This window comes from Apodemus sylvaticus, chromosome 13, assembly GCF_947179515.1.
Source record: "Apodemus sylvaticus chromosome 13, mApoSyl1.1, whole genome shotgun sequence".
NCBI classification, from domain to species: domain Eukaryota; kingdom Metazoa; phylum Chordata; class Mammalia; order Rodentia; family Muridae; genus Apodemus; species Apodemus sylvaticus.
In genome coordinates this window covers 90,612,265-90,638,435 of record NC_067484.1, presented here as the reverse complement: position 1 = coordinate 90,638,435, position 26,171 = coordinate 90,612,265, and the positions used below count along the sequence as shown (strand labels likewise).

The following is a 26,171-nucleotide window of genomic DNA, read 5'->3' as shown; positions in this document are numbered from 1 at the left end:
CTCCAACACTCACTGCATGCCAGGCGCATAGATAGCGTGTGCCTGCAGTCATAGCACTGAAATCAAGAGGATTCCTAAGGTTTGCAGGCAGCTGGTGGAGCAAAATTCAAGAGCTCCAGGTTCAGTGAGAAATAGTGTCTCAAAAATTAAAGCAGAGAACAACTGAGGTCGACAGCCAACATCAAAGGTTGATTGCCTTCCTTCCTCTCTCCCTTTTCCTTGTTTCCGCCTTCCTTTTCTCCTTTAACTTTATTATTACATTCATTTGCCTTGTGTGTATGTGTGTAGGCGGGTGATGTGCATGCCACGGCTGCACTTGTGGAAGTCAGAGGACAACTCTGAGAAGTCACTTCTCTTGACAGGATGGAACTCAGATCATCATACTTTGTGACAAAGTTCCTTTACCCTTTGTGCCATCTTTCCTGTCCTTCCAATTTTGATACAAGTTCACAGATTAGTTATTTTCTCTGCCAGTAGTACATTTTCCTTTCTCTAATTTTGTTTAGCTGTGGGTGGACAGATTTTTGTTTATAATTAAATATTAAATAAGAATCTATATGTTTTCTGTGTGACAAATCAAGTTTAAGATTTTATATTATTTGTGTATGATGTATGTATGTGAGTGTGGGTGCACACATGCTACAGTGCTCATTGGGAGGTCAGAGGACAACCTTTAGGACTCAGTTTGTCTTTTCCCCATATGATCTGGGGATCATACTCAGGATGGCAGGCGTGTATCTTCTGAGCAGTTTTGCTGGATGAAGTTTTATGATTTCAATGCTGAGTGTTACAGAGGTTACTTAATTGGAGAATTACTATAAAAGGTTATTTTATGAATCAGCTGCCTTCTTTAAGAAATGTCAGCTGATCAACTGATCAGTTAAGCTTATAGTATAGAATGTTCATAAAATACAGTATATACTAAATAAATTTGCAGAAATCCTTTTCAATACTGGTTCATTTAAAATGACTAATATTGACTGGGTGTAGTGGCATGTGCCTTGAGGCAAAGACAGGTAGCGTTCTGTGAGTTCCCGGCCAGCCATGCCTATGTATTGAGATCTAGACTAGCCACACCTGCACAGTGAGTCCCTTTCTCAAAAAAAAAAAAAAAAGTAAATGAACAAAATGACTATTGCCAATAACTGTGTTATCTTTGTCCTTTCCCTCCCCAGAATTCTAGCTCACAATTAATGAAAAAAGTAACAGTGGCACCTGTTAAAAATTTGACACAAATTGGAACTACTGTGGCAACCACTGCCTCCAGTACTTCCTCAGGACAAGTAAGTGGTGTGTGTGTGTGTGTCCACTGGCTTCTTTCTTTCTTTCTTTCTTTCTTTCTTTCTTTCTTTCTTTCTTTCTTTCTTTCTTTCTTTCTTTTCTTTCTTTCCTTTCTTTCCTTTCTTTCCTTTCTTTCCTTTCTTTCCTTTCTTTCCTTTTTCTTTCTTCCTTTCTTCCTTTCTTCCTTTCTTCCTTTCTTCCTTTCTTCCCTCCCCTCCCCTCCCCTCCCCTCCCTTCCCTTCCCTTCCGTTCCCTTTTTTCTTTTCTTTTCTTTTCTTTTTTTGAGACAGGGTTTCTCTGTATAGTCCTGGCTATCCTGGAACTCACTCTGTTAAGACCAGGCTGGTCTCGAACTCAGAAATCCGCCTGCCTCTGCCTCCCAGAGTACTAGGATTACAGGTGTGGGCCTCCACCTCCCGGCTCCACTGGCTTTTTCAATTATTTCTTGCCAGTTATTTTAGCATCTATGGGATGCTGTAGGCATATAATATATGATGTTGTTTATCAGACAGTGAACTATATTATTGCAGAAATATGAAAACATGGTGTCTATCATTATTAGCCATTCATTGCAAAAATCCATTAAAGTAATATAAATACACCTCGTAATCATGTATCATAGTCTTCAGAAGGAGGTGCTGAAATAGAATTTGGATAGGCTATTTGTTAGGAGTGAAGAGAAGGAGAATAAGTTTAAGCTAGACTTAGAATTGGGAAAGTTTGATTCAGAGAACCTGATAGAGAGCATTGGAGTATATGCTCCTTGTCAGCATTGTCCTGTTGTTAGTCAACATACTGTACTTTATTGGACTCTCTTTGGAAAATTGTACCTTTGTCTAAGGTTTCTATGCAGCAGAGGATAACTGAAAGTTTTTCTGTAGCCAAGACTCTCTTCCCAGTGGTTCATTGAAGTCTACATCTTGTCTGTATGCTTCTTATATGTGTTATATACAAGTGTTCTGGGATGCTGGGCTTCTTTCCTGGAGAAACAAAGAGGTTAAAAGGATAGTCAATACTCCTTTGTCCATCTTGTATTGCTCTCACTCTTGCCTACTGCCTATGCTGGTCTTGGGCGTTGCCTACTTGTAGACTTTCCTGTCTTAGAGATCTCTGTGGATTGTTTGTTTCTGCCCTGTCTTGGGTTTTCTGTTTTTCTCCATTTGTAAAAGAATAGTACAGATTATTTTGTAGTGAATAGAAGTTTGTTTGACTCATGATTCAGGGGATGGAAAGTCTAAGATCTTTTGTTGGTCAATGGGGAGAGCCTTATCGTATGACAGAGATATCATATAGCAAGAGAGCATGGTGCCCCAGGAGAAAGGGATGTAAAATAGAGGGGAATGATGGGAGATGAACTTACCCTTTGATTAGGATGCTTCTCCTAAGAATGAATCCCTAGCCCTGTAATAGCAGCTGTAACACATTTACAACCACCTTAATCACTTCTTAAAGGTCTTATTTCTCGATACCAGTATAATGAGAATTATATTTTAACATGAGTTTTGGAAGGAATATTCAAATCATAGAATCTTCTATTGTGTGATTAAAAACTACATCTTTCAGATGATGAGAATTAATTACTCTTGTCAGGGTTCAGACTCATCTTTCTTGCTCATCTGTGGACATAGGCACCTGAAGTACCAGGTGGCAGCTGTAGTAACTGGTCTCCCAAGGGAATTGGTTTCCTTGTGAGCAGAAATGGAAAGCACAGGGTTCCCCAGAGACTTAATGGGACAATAAGGGTCTATGCATACGTCTCCTAAGTTCCCTGATCGATGTATATGTCCTACTATGGCGACAAAGTACCACATGGAGTATTTTGACTTACTGAGTTTTGGAGGATGGAATCCCATCTTTAATAAAGAGTTTTGCCTCAGTTTATCTGCTTGCTGCAATCTGTTCTAATGCTGTGTGGGGGTCACCAGTGGATCCTGTGTTCTGGGAAACTGTCATGTTTCCTTCTAGAAGGATTCAGAAGCCATGTCATAGGATTTGTCTCTGGAAAATGTGGAAGAGTTTCAGATTGGGGAAAAAAATCACTTGCACGCTGCATTTGAAGCTTTCTGTTTTAACTAATGAATTGAAATAGGACTGATTTTAGTTGTGATTTCTAATTTTACCTTTAAAACTTTTTATTTTCAAAATTTTGAAATATCATTTTTAAAAATAATTATTTTAGGTATACAGATGCCTTCCCTGCATGTATGTATGTGCTGTGTGTGTTTCTCTTGGGTAGGGAGACCAGAAGAGAGGGTTGGATCACCTCTAACTAGAATTAGAGACAACTGTGAGCAACATTTTGAATACCTGGAATTGAACCCAGGATCTCTGGAAAAGCAGCAAGTGATCTTAGTCACCGAGGCATCACTCCAGGGCCTTAATTTTACCTTGGAATCTCATCATTAGTTCTAGTGATTATTCATAGGTATTTTAAATTTATTTCTCTTTTTACCAGAACAGTCTGCCTGAGGTTCATACCAGTTTCTCTGAAGGGAAAATTTTGGTGTCCATTTACCTATCTTGACATGCACAGAAAAAAACTTTTCTTGAGAATGTAAGCATCTCAGATACATCTGTGTAGCAATATTAGTCTTCTCCGGACATATTACTCACTCTACCCCACTTTTCTTATGTAACTTTTAGTATATTTGTTGCTTTATCTCTGTGTGGTTTTCTAATTTTTTATCATAGCTTACAGTTTTTGTGTTACGCTTTCTGTCCTGTAGGTGGTGCTAAAGTCATACCACCTCATTCCGATGCTTGTAGACATTAATGAAATTCCTTTTAGTGTGGAAATAAGACATCCCTCTCTTATAATGCTATTATTACTTATACCGATGGTCCACATAAGATTACTGGAGCTGAGCACATGAAAACTAATTGGTAACTCTTGTTTTATACTTTTAAGAAAAACAGGAAAGTTTATATAAACTACAGAGACTTGCTATTACAGATATATGAGAAACACAAATGTGTGTGTGCATGCATGTATGTAGTGTTTTGTATGCTCACTTTATATGCATGTGTGTTGAATAATATTTTCCTTAGTTACTCTCTGCTGTATTTTAGACAGTGTTTCTGACTGAACGTGGGACTTGCCATCTGGCCTGGAACTGGCTGTCCAAGTGAAAAACCTTACTCTGAGAGTTACCTGTCTCTACCCCACAAACACTGGGATTACTGAGGTGTACCACCGTGACCAGCTTTTCTGTGGGTGCTAGTGATCATAACTTTATACCTTATGTTTGTATTCAGATATTTTCCCAACTCCAATGATATTGTAAGGACTTTTCTGTGTGACACTTTTTCACAGGCCACCCTATTGATAGTAAGTAACATTCCTAGTTTTGCTTTTGTATATGGGAGTCAGTATTAGAAGTTTTCCTTGCTGGTAACTAATGCTGTAGTAGATGACAATGAAGAGTAGACTGGTAGCTGAGAGTGAAATGCAGGTCTACTCTAGACCAGAGTTCTGATAAGTTGCCTCAGATTATTATACCCTCACTCCAAAGCAGAGATGCCAAAATTCATTTGGAGTCTTTTTAGTGTAAAGCGAAGTACCCAATAACATATCACAGCAATACTTATTTAACTTTATGTTGATTTAATTAATTTCAGCCTGTGGCTGTATCAAGCAATGTTGTCACTCCTGCAAAGCCGGTGAATAATGTATCCATCCTGAAGTCATCAAGTTTGGGAGTATTATCTACTTCCTCAAATGACTCAACTCTCAAAGCCGAGACTTCAGTAGCTGCTCAGACTAGTCTTCCTCCGGTAAACTTTCACTTGTATCTTGTATATATATATAGTTCCTTGCTATGTTCTAATTCCTGTTTACTAACATTTGTGATTATTTTTTTCTATATCAGACAGTGCTAGAAAATGTGAAAAAATGTAAAAACTTCCTTTCAATGTTAATAAAACTAGCATGTAGTGGATCACAGTCTCCAGAAATGGGGCGGAATGTGAAGAAGCTGGTGGAACAACTTTTGGTAAGTTAGTATTGTATAATTATGTGAGCTTTATGAGATTCCAGAGGACAGTGTTTGGAAAATAGTGATGTTCTAATGAGATTCGTTTATAAGTATATTTGTTAAAACTTTTTACTTCATTAAAACTTGATAATTACTACAAAAATAAATCTTTAATATATTTAATTTTTTCATATATTTACGATAAGTATATTTTGAATATTTATTATTTTTATGTTAGTCTTTTCTATTTACATGTTGTGTACAGATAGCAACAGCTATAAATTCATTAAATATCCTTTTTAGTTTATGACCTGTTTGTCTCAGATCAACAGACAGCAGATCTCAAATATGTTGGCAGAGGATACTTTAATATTCTTACAAATTAGAATCCCTAAACGTATTTTATTTTTTGCAGCCCCGGAATTAAAACTAAGTATTAAAAACACTGGTTAAGAATTGCAAAGCCATTGTTTGTCAACATATATAATATTTAAAGAAAAAATACAATTTCTAAATAACAAAACTGAGTGGGAAATGATACTGATTTGCATTTTGTAAGTTTGAGGCTGCACTTAACAGAACGTGGCTGGATATTTTCCCTTATTCTATTTTATGATAGGTTGTTAAAGAATTTCTCTCCTCCTGCAGAGAGATAGTTGGAATATTGAGCATCTTAGTAACTGTCTCTAGATCCATGTGGATAATCTTTAGTCTACTAGTTTATTTTTACACTGGGAATAATTGTATTTAGTAATGCATGATATTTGTAATAGCATGCCTTGTTTAAGATAAAACGTTGATTCTTTATATTATGCAGATCTAAAGTTTTCAGATATTTAATGTATTAAGGTAATATGATTTGTAATTTCACTCAACTTTCCATATGTGTGTCTGTATATAGCTATAAATATCTATCCATCTACCTTTGTTCCTACATCTTGTGAACGTGACTGTGGTGCAGGTAAGTGTGTATATGCCATGTACAGATGCCAGAGGAATGCATCAGGCTTCTTCTTGATTTGTTTGACGCAGAATCTCACTGAATCTGGAGTTCATGAGTTTTGGCTAGGACTGGCAGCCAGCATGCTCTAATAACCCTGTCTGCTCTGAGAGCGCTGGACTTCTGCGTACATGGGGGATCATCCTGAAGTGTTGTTAGGATCCTAATTCAAATCTTTGATACACAATACAGCAGGCTCTTAAAAGTAGTCAACTCTCTAGTCCCTCCAGCAGTTATTTGTTTTCCAGAATTGTAACTTTTTTTTTGGATTGAGAATTTCAGTTTTTATCATTGGCAACAAATACTATCAGTTATTTTGATAGCCTTAGTTTGCTTTTGAGAAAAATGTCTACCAAATATCCAAATGTAAATGAAGGAAAGAAAGAAAAGCAAGAATGAAAATACACTGTTGTTGGCTTTACTGGTGCCTCACACATAGGACTTGAACTTCAGTGTGTTTTTCTTGGTCTACAGTAGAAATGATCTATGTTGGTACACAATATCAAGCTATTGCATTCTGATTTGGTAGAATTTGTTTTCCCTTTGCCTTAAAGTTCTTTTTCTTTTAAAATTATGTTTATTTTACCTTATGTATATATATGGAATTTTTTCTTCTCCACTGATGTCTGTGTACTACAAAAGGGCATCTGTTCTCCCGAGACTGGAGTGACAGATAGTTGAGAGCTGTCATGTGGGTGCTGGGGTCCCCTGGAGGAGCAGCCAGAGCTCTTTAATTGCTGAACCATCTCTTTAGCCCCATCTCTTCATCTTTTCTTTTTAATCACAGTACACAGTAGTGCACTGAGGATTGGTTCAACCTCTCATTTACTTATTAGCAGCAGTTTTGTGCATTTTTGACTTTATGTTGTTAGTATAAATCTCAGCACAGTGACCTCCCCCAACAAGCTCCCTGAAATGTGTAGAGTAGAAAATTATAATCAAGCGTTCATTAGTTCTTTGAAGCTATTATAAATTTGCACTAACATTTTAAAATATAATCAGGTACACTAAGGTAATTTTAAAATTAAAGAAATAAAACTGTTTCACAATCAGCTCTTCAGTTTGCATATTAGAATCTTCTTCATAAAGAGAATATGTCTTTACTGTATTCTCTAATTGGGCACGTCTGTTACTTCTTCTTCACTTAGTTCTTTGGTGACATGAGATTTAAAAAAGCCTTGTAAGGGTGGAATTTTCTACTTACGAAAAGCTTGTCTACAATCACAGAGTACTTTGCCTTTTTAAAAATTGCATTTACTTTAAGAGACTAGATTGCTGTGGTTCCTGCTGGCCTTCCAACTCTTTGGCTTAGTGATCCTCTTGGGTCAGCATCCTGAGTAGCTGCCTCACAGGCATTCACCATTGCACCCAGTTTTGTTTCTTAAAATATTTGTAGATCTAAAAGTATCTTTTTCTACCCATTCCTTAGGATGCAGAAATTGAAGCAGAAGAGTTTACTAGGAAACTATACATTGAACTCAAGTCTGCACCTCAGCCGCACCTTGTCCCTTTTCTTAAGGTAGGGATGTATTTCTTTGGAGAAATTGTTTGGTTTAAATTACTTTATGTTAAAACCCGAATGTTTGGATGGAAATCACTGTGAGGATACTAATGATGAGAGAAACCTTATTACTTTTGTAAAATATAAGTTAACATAGTATTGATTTGAACAGTTTAGAAAAACAGATATAACAGTAACCTTAAAAAAATTTTACTTTTGCATTTAATTATTTGGGTAGGGAGGCATATATGACATGTATGGAGGTCAGAGAACATTTTGTCTGAGTAGATTTTCTTCTTTCTCAGGGAGGTTCATGGTATAGAACTCTGTTGCCAGACTTGGTGGCAAACACATTTACCCACTGAGCTATCCCATTGGTTCTCCTAAGAATAACATCCTATTCAAGAATGTAACTTGATGACTTAATGTTGTGTAATGTTTGTATTGAAATATAGTCAAAGATTTTTGTTTTTTAGTTAGTGTGTGTGTTTGTGTTGTGTTGTGTATATGTGTGTGTGTGTGACTGTGTCTGCATGTGTATAAATGTATACATTTTGTGTATGTGTTGAAGCTGGAGGAGGTAGGTGGATAGGTAGGAGTGTGTGTGTGTGTGTGTGTGTGTGTGTGTGTGTAAACCAGAGGCTGAAGTGGGGCACTCTCCCTAAATTGCTTTCCACTTTTTATATTGAGGCAGTATCTCACAAAATACAGCTCAGTGGTTTGCCTAGTTTAGATAGACTGCTTGCTTGAAGAATTCCTTCTCTGTGTCCTAATTGTTGGAATCACAGGACATTTACATGGCTGTTGGGGATTCAAACTCAGATTCTTAAGTAGCGTTAAATCCTGAGTTAGTTTCCTACTTTTCTCTTTTTAGTGTTTATGAGACAGGGTTTATGTATTCCAGACTAGCTCAGACTTAACATGTGACTGAGGAGTACCTTGAATTTCTGATCTTCCTGCCTCTACCTCCTAGGTGCTGGGGTTATAGATGCAAGCATGCCACCTGACCCTGCCTGACTCGAGAGAGCAGATGGGGAGGGATGATTGAGAGAGAATGAGGTCTTAGCGATCCATGCTAAAGGAAATCAAACATGGTTTACTAGTGCCAAATTTAATGTTAGTTAATTTACTAGTGCCAAATTACGTGTACCTATAATTTTCAATAATTTATGTTGACTTTCCTCTTCTGAGTTATTGAAGTAAATACATTTTTGATGAAGAGCTATATCTTTGATAACTTATTTTGGCAGAGTAAATCATTTAGAGTTTCAGAAGTTAAAAAGGAGTCGAATTCAAATTATAAAGTCATTAAAGACCCAGTGTAGTAGTGAATTAAAAGTTTGCTCTGTAAGTATTGAAGTAATAAAAGAGTTACTTTTTTTTTTTTTTTTTTTTTTTTTTTTTTTTGGTTTTTCAAGACAGGGTTTCTCTGTGTAGCCCTGGCTGTCCTGGAACTCACTCTGTAGACCAGGCTGACCTCGAACTCAGAAATCCGCCTGCCTCTGCCTCCCAAGTGCTGGAATTACAGGCGTGCGCCACCACCGCCCGGCTTTTTTTTTTTTTTTTTTTTTTTTTTTGGTTTTAAAGAGTTACTTTTTAAGAATATTGGGATAAAGACAGTACATAATAGGTCATAATTGCTCTGCTTTGTAAAGGTGAATGGGAAGGAGGCAGGAACACCCCATTTTCCTAAGGCTATTTACAGTAGAAACTTTGTCTGAGAAAGTGACAGGATTGATTAGGTGAGTGCAAATTATGATAAGAAGGACTAAAGAAACTAAGAAAGTATTAGCCAGAGACTTGGAAGAATTGAAAGACTAGTGCAGTATCTAGTATTAGTTACATTTTTAAAGCATAAATAAAATGAGATTTGGTCTTTGCATATCTAGAGCCATACCTAGGATTGGGCAGAATTTGTCTAGAATGTCTATTTGTGAAATGGCCCATGGCCATGGTCTGGATGCCTTGGCCTACTTACTGAAACCATAGAAGCATTCCTCAGGTGTTTTAGTTGTAGGTGCTAGTCATAGCAGTGGTGTTCATCTTAGCCTATTAGTGCTTTATCCCTATTAGATGCACTGTGAGAAAGAAGGAGGAAAATTGATGACTGTGAGCTGTGTGACAGATGATGCCAGTCAGATTTCCATTTAATAATCAATGTTGAGGTGATAGACTTTTTAAGAGAAAGGTGTATTTTGACAGATTTTAGAGTTTCCAATTTGTGATTGGTTTCTCTGTGGGATTAGCTGTATGACAACACATCATGACAGCCGCATTGATAAAATCAAACTGTATTTAACATGGCCTGGAAGTGAAAGGAAAAGAAGAGACCAACCAGGTCCTATAGTTCTGCAAATGGCAGGCTCAGTGGCCTCATTTAAGATGAAGGCTCACATGGGTACCTACTAGTACTTCTCCTTAGTGCCTAGCTGGGGATCAATCCTGTATATACACAGGCCTTTGAGACATACTGATGATCTATCCAAACCACAGCAGATGACTTGATTGTCTGTCATTGTGACCTTTTTGAGAATAAATGCCATATAGTATTTATTTTCTAGTTTAGAGACAACAAAACCCATTCAAATAGCCATTTTAATTTTTCTTCAGGATTTGTTTTTTATTTTATGAGTGCTTTGCCTCCATGTATGTAAACCCACAGTATGTGTGTCTGATGTCCCAGGAGGTCCGAAGCTGTTGGATCCCTGTAACTGGAGTTTGATGGTTGTGAGCTACCATGTGAGTGCTGGCAACCAAACCTTGGTCACCTACAAGAGCAATAACTACTTTAATCACTGAGCAATCGATACAGCTGTCACTTTCTGCAAATGGTTCTTTTTATTTATGTGTATGTGCCCACTTGAGTATATGCCATGCATGTTTGTATATTCTCAGGGGCCTGAAGAGGGCTTCTCATACCCTGGAGCTGGAGTTACTGGTGATTATGAGGCTCCCAGTGGATGCTGAGAACTGAGCTGGGGTCCTCTGGAAAAGAGGTCTTAACTACTCAAGTCTTAACTGCTGAGTCATCTCTTTATTCATTTTTTTTTTCCTTCCTGGTTTGTTTGTTTTGGCTTTGGTTTCTGGGACAGGGTTTCTCTGGGTAGCTTGGCTGTCCAGGAGTTCAGTCTGTATACCCAGCTGGCCTCAAATTCTGTTATCCTTGCCAGTATTGCACTCGTGGTTTTATTTTTGCCAAGCCTGTTGTTACTATAATTCACAGGGTTCTCTAGCTAAAACTATTAATAACTTAGAGCCAGTAGCCTGCATAATGCCATCCAGTACAGTGAAAACTATTCTTTAGGGAGGTAGCTTCCTAATTCCAACTTGGTTTCTCCATGTCCTGTGGCTAGTGTGTGGTGTCTTACCAAGTAGATATAGCCTGTATTGCTTTAGGGGTCTCCAGGACACCTTTGGCTAACAAGTTGAAAGGGTTAACCCAAACTTAATACTGAGCTTTTTATTTGACATCCCATGGCTTCTTGGTGGCACACATCATCCTCTGTGTAGGGTAGCTCCAAATAAACACTTCATTGTATATATTCATGCATGTACATATGAAATTTATAGAATAGTAGGCTTCCATGTGCCTTTTTAAATATCCATAGTGTTCATTAACCCTCTCCTGTCATTTTCCCTAAGTCCTCCCCCCATTTTCCCTTTTATGCAGTCCTTGAGAAGGGAATCACAGCTGAAATCCATGTTCCACACCCCTGTCCCCTTCCTCACCCACATGTGTGATATCCTGAGCCTTGAAGGGGTTGATATATAAGTCTCAGTTATGAGTGGCTACTTCTCCTTAGCACTTTGACTAATAAGTAGTCTCTATGGTTTGTTAGTGGCATTTTTAAAAAGTGGCAGTTTTTTCTTAACCCAGCTAGGTCCCAAATAATTGAGAGGCTATTATATTTATTCTACAAGTTCAAGAGGACAGTAACTGAGCAGTTATTAATCTTTTCTAGTTCTATAAGATAATCTGGCTACCTCCCGGCTGAAATTCCCATGGTACTTGCATTTTGCATTTTTCTGACACTCTTGGCTCTAGGTGTTTTCTCATGGTGTCTCCTGGGCTCTCCCCTTGTGGCAATTCCCCACTTCTTGTCCTTCTTCCCCACCCCTGGTTGGGAAGAAGTCCAACCCTATTCTCTCCTCTGCTCAGTCATCGGCTTATCAGCTTTATTGAACAGTCAGGGAATAATTAGGGAACAATGTTTTGCAACCATATATGGGGGCACAGATATCAGCATTTGAATAGTACAGGATAATCTTTAAATAGTGTACAATAACATTATGCCTACAACTGCTACTAATGACCATCGCAAAAAGAAGCTTCTGCAACCCAAAGCTAACAGCAGCACTAATCTAGAGACACAAACATAGCTATTTACAAAGCAATTTTATGGGCATATAATGCTCATTTAACAAAAGAATGGCAATAATGTTGTTACTAGGGCCTATGACCTCCTCAGCTCAGGGATTCTGAATAGGTTTACAGCAGAAGAATCTCAAATCCTGTCAGAAAGCAGTTGATCTGCCTCTGTAGCAGAATTGCTGTTGTTGCACTAGTGAGTGTGTCTTGACTGACTAGTTGGTCTTGTTACCTGCAGAGTACACAGCTGAATAAAACCTTGCCCTTTCTCTGGAGTGGCCTCAATGGCACATCTGAGGACTGTGAGGGTTCCAGCAAAATGGAGCTTTCAGCTCAGGTTCAGCTTGTTTTTTCTTTGTCCTGTGATCGCTGTGACCTGAGCGACAGGGTCTCATTAGTCATGTCTTGTGAGCAACCAACAGCAGTAGCAGTTGCCTATGTTGTTTTGGGGCCCTGGGACTCTGACCAACAACTTGAAGCAATAGCTCTCTGCTGTCAATGAGAAGTTCATTTAATGGCTTTTGGCTTCTGGGAGCAGCTTTATCTACCACAGAGGGTACCTGCATTCTAACTCTTACTGTTTTTTTGCGGTAGTTTACTAAGCTTTGGGATTTGCTTGGTTTTCCCCATACATTGTTACTTGGTTGGTTTGCTGTCTAAGGACCTGTGAATTCTACCTCTCCTTTTTTCTTTTTCTTTTTTTTTTTTTTTTTAAATTGATATCCCCTAGTATCACCTAGAGCAGAGAGAGTTTGAGTATTAAATGCCTCATAGAGAAGAGGATACATTTGGCCTTTCAGTTTAATCCTGGTATGATTAAGAGATAAATATACACTTACATTGTCTGTTTAACTCTCATTACTTTAACATTTGCTCCAATTAGATTTTCTTTTATATTTCCAGTTCAAATTAAAATCTTTTTTAATTTTGTGTTAGTTTTATTTTGATGTAAAGGCTTTATATTCAGTGCTTGAAAGGTGTTTAACAAAATGACCCTGATTCTTCTATGTTATAAATAATTTAATATATATACTAAAGTAATAATAATCTGCCTATGGACTTAGATGGGTAGGGAGAACTATGCTACAGTGTTTTATTTTATCAAGTTGATCATTGACACATCCAAAATAAATTTGCTACCTTTTAATTGAAATTGTTTTTTCACTGAGAAAGCACTTCGGACCTTTAAATTTATTATATCTGGATACTGATAGGGAAACAAAAATGTTAACAGTTTTCTCAGCTGAAACATTTGATGTACTTACTTAACTTGATGTTTTTTTAATACAAATTTTGCTTTACTTTTAGCTTATTTAATTAACTGTGTCTTCCTTTCCTCTACTGTTTCTAGAAGAGTGTGGTTGCCTTAAGACAGCTTCTTCCAAATTCCCAGAGCTTCATTGAGAACTGTGTTCAGGAAGGTTCTGGTGATGTGGTCATTTCCTCCTGTACCAAGACAACAGTGACTTCTCCTGTGGTGACAAGTACAGTTTCCCCAGTCCTTGTCTCTGGAGCAACAGCACCCAGAACTCTGTCTGTTCAACAGACTCGGAATCCACTTGCTGGTCCAGGAGGAGCAAACACTGGAGTTGTGACACTGCGTTCTGTGGCTCCAGCTCCTGCAACAGGAGGTACAACAGCTGCAACTGTTTTGCTTCAGACTTCAAAACCACTTACAGCCTCAGTACCAAATACAGTGACAGCAGTGTCCCTTCAGCCTGAGAATCCAGTTGCGTCTGGGGCAGCAATAACACTGGCCGTTCCATCAGCAACTTTTGGAGAAGTGTCTGCTACACCTCTTTGTATTCCATCTGTGAAGCCTGCGATTACCTCTGCTGGGACCAAAGCCAATAAAGCCGCCATTGGCACTCCAGTCCAGATCATTGCACAGCCTAGCCCCCTCCTTCCACAGGCAGCTGGCCTTCCACAGGCATCCAAAGGCAAGCAACTAGTGAGTACCATTTCATTCTTCCCCAGTCACTCAAAACATCACACATTCAGAAAACTGTCAAGACTCCGTATGTATACTCTGCAGATTTGCCCAGGTGAAATTCTTTTAGCCTCACTTGTTCACTTGCCCTCTCTATAGTTGTATAGACAACTCACACCTAGTGTTTACTGAACATTTAATTAGGAGTTGTAAAAGTTGTGACTGTGTACTTCAAAATTTTGTGTATATTTGCCCTTCCCCTCCCCTCCCCTCCCCTTCCCTTCCTGCTCCCTTCCCTTTCTCTTTTCTTCCCTCCTTCCCTTCCTTCTTTTTCAGTGCTACAGATTGTGCATTCTTAAGCATACTGGGCAAACATTCTACCACTGAGCTATATCATTGGCCTTTTAAAAACTTAAATTTGAGACTACATTGCCTTTGTCTCTCTGTGTGTCTCTGTTAGTCTCGGTCTCTGTCTTTGTTTCTGTCCTGCTCGACCTCTCCTTTCTCTTCTCTCCCTCTCTCCCTCTCTCCCTTTCTCTTTCTCCCCCGTCCCTCTCCCTCCTTCTCTCCCCCCTGTGTGTGTGTGGGGGGGGGGGACAAGAGGTTGGCAATGGGGTTTCTTCTGGATTGCTTTCCACCTTATTTTTCTTTTTAGATTAACTTTTTTTTATGTGTATGTGTGTGAATTTATGTGTGCCACCTATTTTTTGGTGCCTGAAGTGGCCAGAGTAGGAACTGGAATTACATACAGTTGTAAGCCTCCCAGTGGGGAAATGAACTTTGTGTCCTCTGGGAGAGCAGAAAGCACTTAACAACAGAGCTCTCTCCATCCCCTTCACAATGGAGTTGTGCTGTTTCTTTCTCCAGTATTGGACTGACAGGCATGCTCCACTCTTCCCAGCTTTTATATGACTATCTGCTGAACCATCCCTCCAGCGCCTTCTCTCATTTGCCAGACTGACCTTGAATTTTCAATCCTTCTGCCTTATCCTACCAAGTAACTACTATCATAGGCCTGTGCCACTAGGTGTGGTTCTTGTGCTGCTTTTTGTTTCTAATACTTAAAAAAAAATGTTAAGGAGTAAGAGAGAGAGTGTGTGTGAAGTGAATAGACAGGTGTATTTTTTCTTATTCCTGGTAGGTTGAATAGATTCTTTGATAAAATAAGGAAAATTTTAGCTGTTTATTGATTAGACATTGTTTAGAATTTTCTACTTTGTTCAGGAAAAGACACATTCTTAGCAGACTGTGAAGATACTATTGACCCATGGGAATGAATCATAGTGAATTAGCTTAAAATCACTTTTCTAAGTAAAGTTCTTATCACAGCTTGATGTTGCCGTTCTCTTTTATAGACTTTTGTGTTAGATACGGTGTGTTTTGGCACTCTTGATTGAGTTTACTCTGTCTTGTGTATGCTTCCTAGTTGTACTGTTTGAAGAAGCAGAGTCAGCATCTGCACATGATTGTGTTCTAAGGCAGCTTCAGGCACAGAAGGTGACCAGATGGAAGGGCAGTCTAATTATTGGGTAGTCAAGATAACAATTGCTTAGAGAACTCTCATTTTCTTAACCTTAACACTCTCCATTTGAATTTCAAGTGGAGCGATGTACAGGTTAGGGCAAGATTTACTGGATATGTGAAGTTAAGCCAGGTTATGAAATATTCTTTTTGAGCAGGGCAGGGAATAGGGTATCACTGTAGCTCTGCTTGTCCTGGAACTCATTATGTATGAGTTCCAAACTGCAAACTCAGAGATCCAACTACCTCTGCCTCCTGCGTCCTGTTATAAAAGGTATGTGCCACCACCCAGCATGAAACATTCTTAAAATCAATGATTCTTCAGTATTGTTGAAGAATCAATGTGATTGAGAACTAAAGAATTTGAGGAACTGTTCCAGGGAAAGATCTGTCTTTGCTAGAACTGCACAAGATTAGAATATTCTCTATTGGCCATTATTAGTTCTTAAGTCGGTGCTAATATTATTGATTGGCTAGCACATAAAGGTCCATGAACTGAGATAATACTTTGTCACTTGAATAAGTTTTTAGGAAAAGTATATCATTAATGTGTTGTGAATTTCTTTCTTTCTTTCTTTCTTTTCTTTTTTTTGGGGGGGGTGGGGGGAGGATTTTGTTTTTTCGAGACAGGGTTTACTCTGTGTAGCCCTGGCTGTCCTGGAACTCACTCTGTAGACCAGGCTGGCCTCAAACTCAAGAAATCCGCCTGCCTCTGCCTCCCAGAGTGCTGGGATTACAGGCGTGCACCACCACCGCCCAGCTTAATGTGTTGTGAATTTAAAGCTAGTTTTATGATGAAGAAAAGGCAAGAGAAAACTAAGAATTCAGACATATAAAATACAGTCCAGTTTAATTCTATGTTAAGATGAGGGGAAAATGCATAGGAGTGCTAAAAAGAAACAAGCAAACATTCTTTATAGTTTATAAGAAATACCACATGTGGCCATTTAAAAACAAAAATCTCCATATATCATATTTGTGGTCAAGCTGCTCATTATGAAAAGGACATATTATGAAGAGTATGCACCTGGCTGTTAGGTGTAGAGTTTTTATAGGCTACTTTAATAATTGTATTTTTTGGTGAATGATAACTTTATTTAATTCAGGGTATGTCTTGCCAGGCACTGCCTTAAAATATAACCTCAACATCATTAAAACCACATATACACAGTTTGACAGAATATGATACAAAGACAATTGTTTATGATTTCTTACATTTACTAAAAGTCAGTCTCTTAGCAGCTCTCATATCAAGAGGAGAATGAGCATAATCACCTCATGGGTTCTGGAACAATGCTTTAAGAGGGCCTGGCTTTGAAAAAAGTGTGGCTTCTCACTAATCAGATCACATATCTGGAAATCAGATCACATATCTGGAAATTACACCATGGGACTTAAATCAAAAACTCAAAAGCAGTGTGGCTGAAGGAACTATGCCAGTCGTTGCGTCCTTGAAACTATACCAGTTTCTAGTTTTGCATGTGTTCTGAAAACTCCTAGATGACCTGTGGTCACTTCTACATTTGCAAAAGTCCTGGCCCATTTTGTGGGCCCTAGAACTCTACTCAGTCCCTCTCTTCAGGCATTCTTCATCACGTGCTTTATTGCCACAATCTTTCTTCCTTCTGCATTCATGAGCCAGCTCGTTAGACTTGATAATCTATTTTGCAGTCTAGCTTTAAGGAAGAGCATCTGTTTACCATAGGGTCTTTCTGAGATGAGTCTTAATTCAATACTACTTTTCCTTAATAAACTTAAAATCAATGGCATCTTTTAGATTTTTGCTCTGCAGTCAGCCAATGGATGATATCTATATTATACTATGATAATTGATTATGAGCTTAAGATTTTCTTTTCTTTTTTATTTTCTATATTTGTTTGCATTCCAAATGATTTCCCCTTTCCTGGTTCCTTTCTCCCCATAAGTCCCTAGAGCCCTCTTCCCTCCACCTATTCCCCAATCAACCCCCTCCCACTTCTCTGTCCTGGTAATCCCCTACATTGCTGCATCAAGCCTTTCCAGGACCCGGGCCCTCTCCTTCCTTCTTCTTGGGAATGATTTGATATGTGAATTGTGTCTTGGGTATTCATAGCTTCTGGGCTAATATCCACTTATCAGTGACTGCATTCCATGTGTGTTCTTTTGTGATTGGGTTACCTCACTTAGGATAATATTTTCGAGTTCCAACTATTTGCCTAAGAATTTCATGAATTCATTGTTTTTAATTGCTGAGTAGTATTCCATTGTGTAAATATACCACATTTTCTGTATCTATTCTTCCACTGAGGGACATCTGGGTTCTTTCCAGCTTCTGGCTATTATAAATAATGCTGCTGTGAACATAGTGGAGCATGTGTCCTTACTGCATGTCGTGGAATCCTATGGGTATATGTCCAGGAGTGGTATAGCAGGATCTTCTTCAAGTGTCATGCCCAGTTTTCTGAGGAACCGCCAGACTGATTTCCAGAGCGGTTGTACCAACTTGCAATCCCACCAGCAGTGGAGGAGTGTTCCTTTTTCTCCACATCCTCACCAACACCTGCTGTCTCCTGACTTTTTAATCTTAGCCATTCTGACTGGTGAGAGGTGAAATCTCAGGGTTGTTTTGATTTGCATTTCCCTAATGACTAATGATGCTGAACATTTCTTAAGGTGTTTCTCAGCCATTCTAAGTTCTTCAGGTGAAAAGATTTTCTTAATATTTATTTTTGGTTAGTATAATTCTGGAGAATTTTATATCTTTAAGCTTTTGAATAAGATTTCTAACTGAAATTCAAGTTGTAAGAATTCTTCCAAACTACCATTACCTGGTTTCAATTCATATTATTTTATGAAATTTTATATTTTACTTACCACAACTTTAAGAGGTAGATTTATTACTACATGTTCTCTTTTCTTTGTTTTCTACCTTTTTTTTCCTTGTTACTATTGTTTATTATATTCAGGGGTTCTACATATTAAAATTGTTCAGGGTTTTTTTTTTTTTTTTTTTTTTTTTTAGACATAAACTTTCTATTTTTTACTAAATATCTGAAATGTGGAACTACTTGATTCTGGAAATTTTTGTAAGAATTCAATTTTTTTTTATAAATGGCTAAACTTACTGCCTATCATTTTTCATATAATTATACACTCAACATAAATACTAAACTAGAAATAATAAGGTGGTTTTTGTTTCTGTTTGTGGGTTTTGGTCCAGCTCATTTTCTCTGTTAGTTGAATGATTGAAAGGCAGGGAAACTCCAGTGAAATGGGTAACCACAGAGAGAGCTTACCACAGACAGGAAGGAGCAGATAGAGTCAGCAGCTAAAGACAGGCTTTTACTAAGGATGAGGATACACACATCACAGACACACAGAAAAAGACACCTCCCCCCCCCCCCCCCCACATACACAAAGCAGGCTTGTAAGTCTCTGAAGAGTCTTCCTTTGTAATACAAGGTTGTCAGTGGAAGAAGAACAGGATGGCTGTATCTCCCTGGAGCCTTTGGGGAGAGAAGAAGCCAGCCACCTTAGAAGTTTATCATCTTTATTGCCTTGCTATGGCCTGTCTACCTGTCTGTCTGCCTACCAGGGAATCTAGCAGCTCCTAGTCCCTAAAGTTAATGCTTAAAAGTTTTCTTTTAGCTGTTTGTATAAAAACTGTTTTATTCATCTAAACAAAAGATTACTTTCAATTATTTTTAGCAAAACTAATTTAATTCATAACACAAAAATTGTAATTTTAGTCAGTTTATTTTTAAAATTTAAATTTCTATAATTGGTTTTACTAGATTAAATTAAAAGAAAAATTGCACAAATCCACAGCATTTGCAAACAAAATTCAGGAATGAGGAAGTTAATTAAAATTTCCTGACCTTTTTTTTTTTTTTTTCCCTCCAAGACAGTCAGATAATTTTGGAGAGAGAACTGAATGTTTTTTAGAGATGGAAAAACAAAATTATAGGGGAGAAAATGCAAAATTACGGAGATTCTTTTCTGAATGCATAAAGGTGTATTACTTTATGAACTTTAAACCCGAGCCCCAGTGCTTTAGACTCTGCGTGATCTCTGCTTCATTGATATGTAATATTTCTGCATGAGTTCTTTTCTACCCTGATTATGTGGTTCAGGTCTGCAGTTCTAGTTACTCAGGCTGAAGTAGAAGGAGCACAGGTTTAAATCCACTTAAACTATATAGTTTGAGACTGTCTTAAAAACAAAACATAAACACACATACACACACACACACAACTTTTCTCTTACTGAAGAATGATGGCAGTTGAATTATTCCAACTTATTATTCCCTTTCTAGGAGATTTCTCTTATCAAAGAGTGATAACAATAGTATTATTTTATTTATGTTTATTCTCCAAGGATACACTAAAATGCTTTGCATTTCTTGTTACTGTATCTTATTTTGAGACAGGTCTTACTGCATAGCCCTGGTTGGCCTGGAACGTTGCTGTGTAGACTTGGAGCTCAGAGATCTTCCTGCCTCCCAAGTGCTACCATGCCTTGCTTGAAATATGTATTCAGTTGCATACACTTGATTTGTACTTTTTTTTTTTTTTTTTTTTTTTTTTGGTTTTTTCGAGATAGGGTTTCTCTGTGTAGCCCTGGCTGTCCTGGAACTTACTCTGTAGACCAGGCTGGCCTTGAACTTAGAAATCCGCCTGCCACGGCCTCCCAAGTGCTGGCTCGGATTACAGACGTGCGCCACCACCACTGCCCGGCCTGATTTGTATATTTTAATTACAGATAAAAAATGTTTTTGTAAATTTTTTCTCAGAAACATGTCTCTTGGGCAGATTATCACTCTTTATAATAAACAGAGAAATTTAAGAACTTTTAATTATCTCCCTAATCAGTAGCTAGCCAAAATACATGATGACCGCTTTTCTTTGAAGTGATAATATGACACTATGCTTTTTCTGTCTTTTCTTTGGAGCTAAAAGTAATTATCTTGTTAGCACTTTAATTTTTCTTTCTTTATCCCCAACTGTTACTGTATTCCTGTAACTAATATTTGGGAGAGCAGCACTTTCTGATGGGTTTAGAATAACACTTTTATAAAAATAATAGTTAAAAGTCTTTATCTTTGGTAGATATCTTTTGAAATATTATGGGTAAAAATATTTCTTAGATTTGTTTTAAATAATTGGCAAGTGAGTAAAAGGCATAGGTGAAACATGATTGTGTAAGAGCTGATCATTGCTTAGTCTGGGTAGTGGTATAGATGGTTTCATTTTGTTCTCTTTGCTTTCGCATTTGTTTGAAATTTTCCATGGTAAATTAAGAAATAAATGTAATATGTATATAAATAACTATTTTCTTAAATTTGAATTCTGATGTAAAAATTATTTAATGTATCCAATATTTTTTCTTTACTTTTGAACAAGATAATTTGCTACATACAAATTAAACTGGCTGTGGTAGTATACACACAAATCCTAGCATTTGGGAAACTGAGGCAGGAGGATCCCCATTACTCCAAGTCCATCCTAGAAATGTTATCTTAATAAAATAAAAACTTAAAAATTTACATAGGCATTCTTATTGTGTTAGTAGAGGTATATATAGCTAAACAAAACCAAACTATTAAACCTAGAAGCTCTTGTGCACTGCTAAAGCATGCTTCGTTGAGTGACCATAATGAGCTCTCTTCATTTCAGATTGTCCAGCAGCCTTCAGGAGCCAGTGCGAATCAGGTGACCTCGCATCCCTCACCACTGAGCACTCAGAACTGTGGGCAGAAGACACCAGTGAGTGCTGTGATGCCTACCAGTAAGTTTCCTCCACGTGTGCACTGGCATCCCAGCTTCACCTTGTGTATCTGGGATGTGCAGGGCTTGCACCTGCTGTGTCAAGACAAGAGAAATGGAGAAGACTAAGAGAGCTGTTACATTACATTTTAGATGTATATTTTGTTTTCAGATAAACAATTGCTTTGAGTATTGTATTATTATGTAAAACATTCTAGCAGTAAAAATGTGTTAAAATAAACAATATAAATGAAATATTATCAACAGTTACCTTTCAAGCATGATGTTTTTATAATGATGTTAATTCTAAAGATAATTTGAGATTATATAAAAACATAATCCAGAGATGTTTATAAACTGATTTCTTATGCAGGGTTCATATTAATTCGCCTATTTTAAACTTAAACATAGTTCTGGGCAGCTTAAGACATTTTTTGATTATTTCATATTTACTAAAAATTTACTGAATTTTTCCTAGTGTGACATACATGATTGCCTTTTTGTGAGGGAGGTATTCTATGTTTTTCTCTCGTGTTTTGTCTTTACAGCTTCCATCATAAAGCAAATTACTCTGCCTGCAAATAAACTTTTGTCGCTTCAAGCTCAAACATCTTCTATTCAGAATAATAAAATAAAAGAGAATGGACCAACATGCTTCAGGTAAACTTGGTCTGACGTGTGTAAGTAAAGTTTCAGGGAAGAAAGATGGTAAAGAATAAGCAGATTTGAATGTCTTTAAAACATTCTAATATGACATATCCCTGGTTTGATTTCTAGCACCCATGTGACAACTCATAACCTTTTATAACTCCATTTCTAATGATCCAGTGCCTTCTTCTGGCCTCCATGGGCACCAGACATACATGCATAATGTGGGCAAAACAACCATATTCATTAATAAAATTAAAAATTAAAAATTTTAACAGTATTTTACTGAGTATAATTTATAAATAGCAGACACAAATTGTACATGCTTTTTCAGTGCATTTTGAAAACCTGTTTAGTAGTCTACAGATCCCTCCCTCCCTCCCTCCATTACCCCACCCTCCCCCACCAGTCACCCACTGTACATACCACCCAACCCAGCAGTACTAAGCACATCCTGTCCCATTGAGGCTCAACCCGCAGTCCAGGTAGGCCAAGGGGATCCAGTGGCAGGCAATAGAGTCAGAGATAAACCCTGCTCCAGTTAAGGGGATCCACATGAAGACCAAGCTGTACATCTGCTACAAATGTGTTTGAGGGCCTGATGTCGAGTCCCTTCATGCTCTTTGGGTGGTAGTTCCTGTGATATTCTCAAGTTCCACCCATTTGCCTGCAAATTTCCTGATGTCTTTGTTTTTAAAAACGGAATATTACTCTATTGTGTAGATGTACCACATTTTCTCCAGAATTTCAAGTCTACATTAAGGTGTTTGATTCTTTTCTTTTCTTCTCTTCCTCTTCCTCTTCCTCTTCCTCTTCCTCTTTCTCTTTCTCTTTCTCTTCTCTCTTCTCTCTTCTCTCTTTTGGATTTGGTTTTTTTTGAGACAGGGTTTCTCTGTGTAGCCCTGGCTGTCCTGGAACTCACTCTGTAGACCAGGCTGGCCTTGAACTCAGAAATCCACCTGCTTCTGCCTCCCAGAGTACTGGGATCACAGGTGTGCGCCACCACCTTCCGGCTGATTCATTTCTTTTTTGATCCAGTTTATTTTCTTAGAGGGTAAGAGATAAGGATCTACGTTCATTCTTCAATTTGTGGATATTCAATTTTCCTAGCACCACTTGTTGAAAAGGCAGAGTTTTCTATATTGTTTATTTTTTGCAATCTTTTATTTTTAATTAGGTGTCTTTATTTTTGCACTAAGATATTCTTAAAAAATACTTTTTGGTAATTTGGGTCATATGTAATCTTATACATATTATAGTTTATTAAGAAAAGTATATAGAGGTTATCTTTTTTTTGAAACAGTATTACTGCTACCTTACTACAAATGAAACCAAAAACATGCCCTTAAAGTTGACTTATACTAAGAAAGAACAAAGGAGGAACAACGATATGAGCCGGACAGTACTCCCAGAGCTCCCAGGGACAAAAATATCATCCAGATAGTACACATGTGTTACCCATGGCTCCAGATGCATAGGCAGCAGAGGATGGCCTTGTTGGACATCAAAGGGAGGAGAGGCCCCTGGTCCTGGAAAGGCTTAGTGCAGCAGTATGGGGGAATCCAAGACAGAGAAGCAGGAGGGGGTTTATTGGGGAAGAGGGGGAGGGGAGATCACTTACGGGATTTTTGGGTCCGGGACACCAGGAAAGGAGAAATCATTTATTACATTGAAATGTAAATAAAGACTTTATCTAATAAAAAATAAAAAAGTTAAAGGAAAACATTAAAATGTTAAAAAAAAAAAAGAAAGAACAATTAATGTATGTTAGGCTGTCTTGACTAAACTAGATTGGATTTCATAATGTTTTATATCTGCTTTGATGTTGTTGAGAGATAGTTCATTAATCTAAAATTTTGTTGTGAATTTGTGACTTTTTCACTAGAAAATTTTTTATTTAGCTTCTTGGTGTATCTGGGATGAATATTAGAAGTTGTATAGTGTTTAAAACACCAGAGGGCACCAGAGACTCAGGTTTCATCTCAAACAAGTAATAATGTTATTTCATACGTTTTATTACTTCTAAATTTGATAACTCAGTTTTTTCATATTGTAAAGGGGATCAAGTTCTCTAATATATTTTAGATTGTGTTTACCTTTAAACATAAGCATCTTGTTTTGTGTGTTGTGCATACAAATGCATCAATCCTAAGTATTGTTTATGTGCTGCTAATACATGTTTAATCATTTTAAGATAGTGATTTTTAAAAAAAGTCAAAAAATGTATGATGGCCAAACCGAACTCTCCTACCTTTGAGCTAGCAGAGAGAAAGAAGATACATTCATGTTTTCTAGGCCCACAATAGATTAGGCATAATGTTAAAATCCCACTAAAAGATGGCAGCTGAATGCCTGGCGTGATCTTACACGTAGTGTTTAGAAACGAGACCCTGAAGTCTTTCGTTAGTCTTTTGTTTTTTGAGACAGGGTTTCTCTGTGTAGCTCTGGCTGTCCTGGAACTCACTCTGTAGACCAGGCTGGCCTCGAACTCAGAAATCCACCTGCTTCTGCCTCCCAAGTGTTGGGATTACAGGCGTGCGCCACTACTGCCCGGCCATGAAGTCTTTCAAAGCTGTTAAATATTATGCTGTTTAGAAAATTCTCTACAGTTTCCATGAACCAGTTTATTGCTTATTTAACAATTAAAAAAATAAGTAGCAACTAAATGCCACCATCAAATCAGATGTTTATAGCACCAGCAGAAATGACTAGGGAAGGCCTCATAAACAGTCATGCAGGAGTAGCCAGTTGAGAGTCCTAGGTAGAGCAGAGAGTTTCCTCTTGAATAAGCCTCCAGCTACTCATTCTACCAAAGGGATTTTTATAACATTAGATAACCAATTGTAACCTCCATTAGAAATATCTTACCTTCCAGCTGTTCTCCAGGGTGCAATATTTTTAATGCCTTAGTGCTTCTTTCTGCCAGTCGCAGGTGGAGGAGGGCATCCTGTCCCAGCAAAGGGTTCTGAGTGCACTGGTGATAAACATGCTTGAGTCTGAGAAAAGCAAGATACTATTTACTTTTTACAAATCTCATTCATGAGCATTCAATCTTAATTGTTTCTGTGTCATAACTTTTACTTATGTATTTATTTTTAAAGATTTATTTTTATCTTATGTATATGAGTGTTTTGCCTGTATCTAAGTAAGTGTAACCCATATATACAGTATTCACTGAGGTGTTCGAATCCCTGCAGTCAGAGACAGCTGTATCCTGCCATGTAGGGGCTGGAAATCAAATGCATGTCCTTTTCAAATGCAACAATGCTCTTAAATAGTCATCTCCAGCTGCATAAGCTTTTATTTATAATTTTACTTTTTTGAAATCATAATACATTATTTACTTCCTTCCAGTTTTTCCCACATTCCCCTGACCTTGTAATCTCTCAAAATAATGGACTCTCTTATTGCACACACACACACACACACACACACACACACACACACACACACACTCCTAAATACATAAAATACAACCTGCTCCGATCTATGTGGTTACCTGTAAAGAGTATGATCTCCAGGCTGATCGCACCTATCCCCGGGGGTCCACCTGTGAATTATTTCCCTTTCCTAAGGATCAAAGGTCCATGTCTGCCTCCTTTGAACCCTTCTTGTTACTTAGCCTTTTTGGGTCTGTGGACTGTAACATGATTATCTTTTTACTTACCAGCTAACATCCACCATCCACTTATAACTAAATATATAACGTGTTTGTCTTTCTGGGTCTGGGTTAACTAACTTGGGTTGATTTTTTTTTTCTAGTTCTACCTATTTGCCTATAAATTTCATGCTGTAATTTGTTTTAACAGCTGAGTAATACTCTATTGTGTGCAAATGTACCACATTTTCTTTTCTCATTCTTCAGTTGAGGAACATGTAGGTTACTTCCAGTTTCTGACTATTAAAAATAAAGCTATGAACACAGTTTAGCAAGTGTCCTTGTGGTAGATGAGGCATCCTTTGAGTATATGCCGAGGAAGAGTATAGCTGAGTCTTGAGATATATGAATGGCTAAGTTCAAAAACATTAAGTAACAACTCATGCTGATGAAGATGTGGAGCAAGGAACACTCCTCAGGTGATGGTGGGAATGCAAACTTATACAACTTATACAACCATGTTGAAAAGCAATATGGTGGTTCCTCGGAAAATTTGGAATCAATCTATAATTTTTTGTGTGTATACTATGTTATATCACAAACA

General features: G+C 37.7%; 2 protein-coding genes across 3 annotated transcripts in view; one reads left to right on the top strand and one right to left on the bottom strand.

The window, feature by feature from the left end:
• The window catches only part of Taf4b (TATA-box binding protein associated factor 4b), a 92,681-nt gene that overhangs the window by 15,548 nt on the left and 50,962 nt on the right, over window positions 1–26,171 (top strand). For both annotated transcript variants that reach the window (XM_052156039.1, XM_052156040.1), the window contains exons 3-9: window positions 1,176–1,283; window positions 4,900–5,055; window positions 5,151–5,273; window positions 7,685–7,774; window positions 13,477–14,076; window positions 21,232–21,343; window positions 21,870–21,981. In XM_052156039.1, the coding sequence (XP_052011999.1) occupies window positions 1,176–1,283; window positions 4,900–5,055; window positions 5,151–5,273; window positions 7,685–7,774; window positions 13,477–14,076; window positions 21,232–21,343; window positions 21,870–21,981 (1,301 nt within the window). The remainder of the gene's footprint in view (window positions 1–1,175; window positions 1,284–4,899; window positions 5,056–5,150; window positions 5,274–7,684; window positions 7,775–13,476; window positions 14,077–21,231; window positions 21,344–21,869; window positions 21,982–26,171) is intronic.
• Window positions 1–26,171, bottom strand: part of Ss18 (SS18 subunit of BAF chromatin remodeling complex) — a 250,263-nt gene that overhangs the window by 176,115 nt on the left and 47,977 nt on the right. The window lies entirely within an intron of this gene.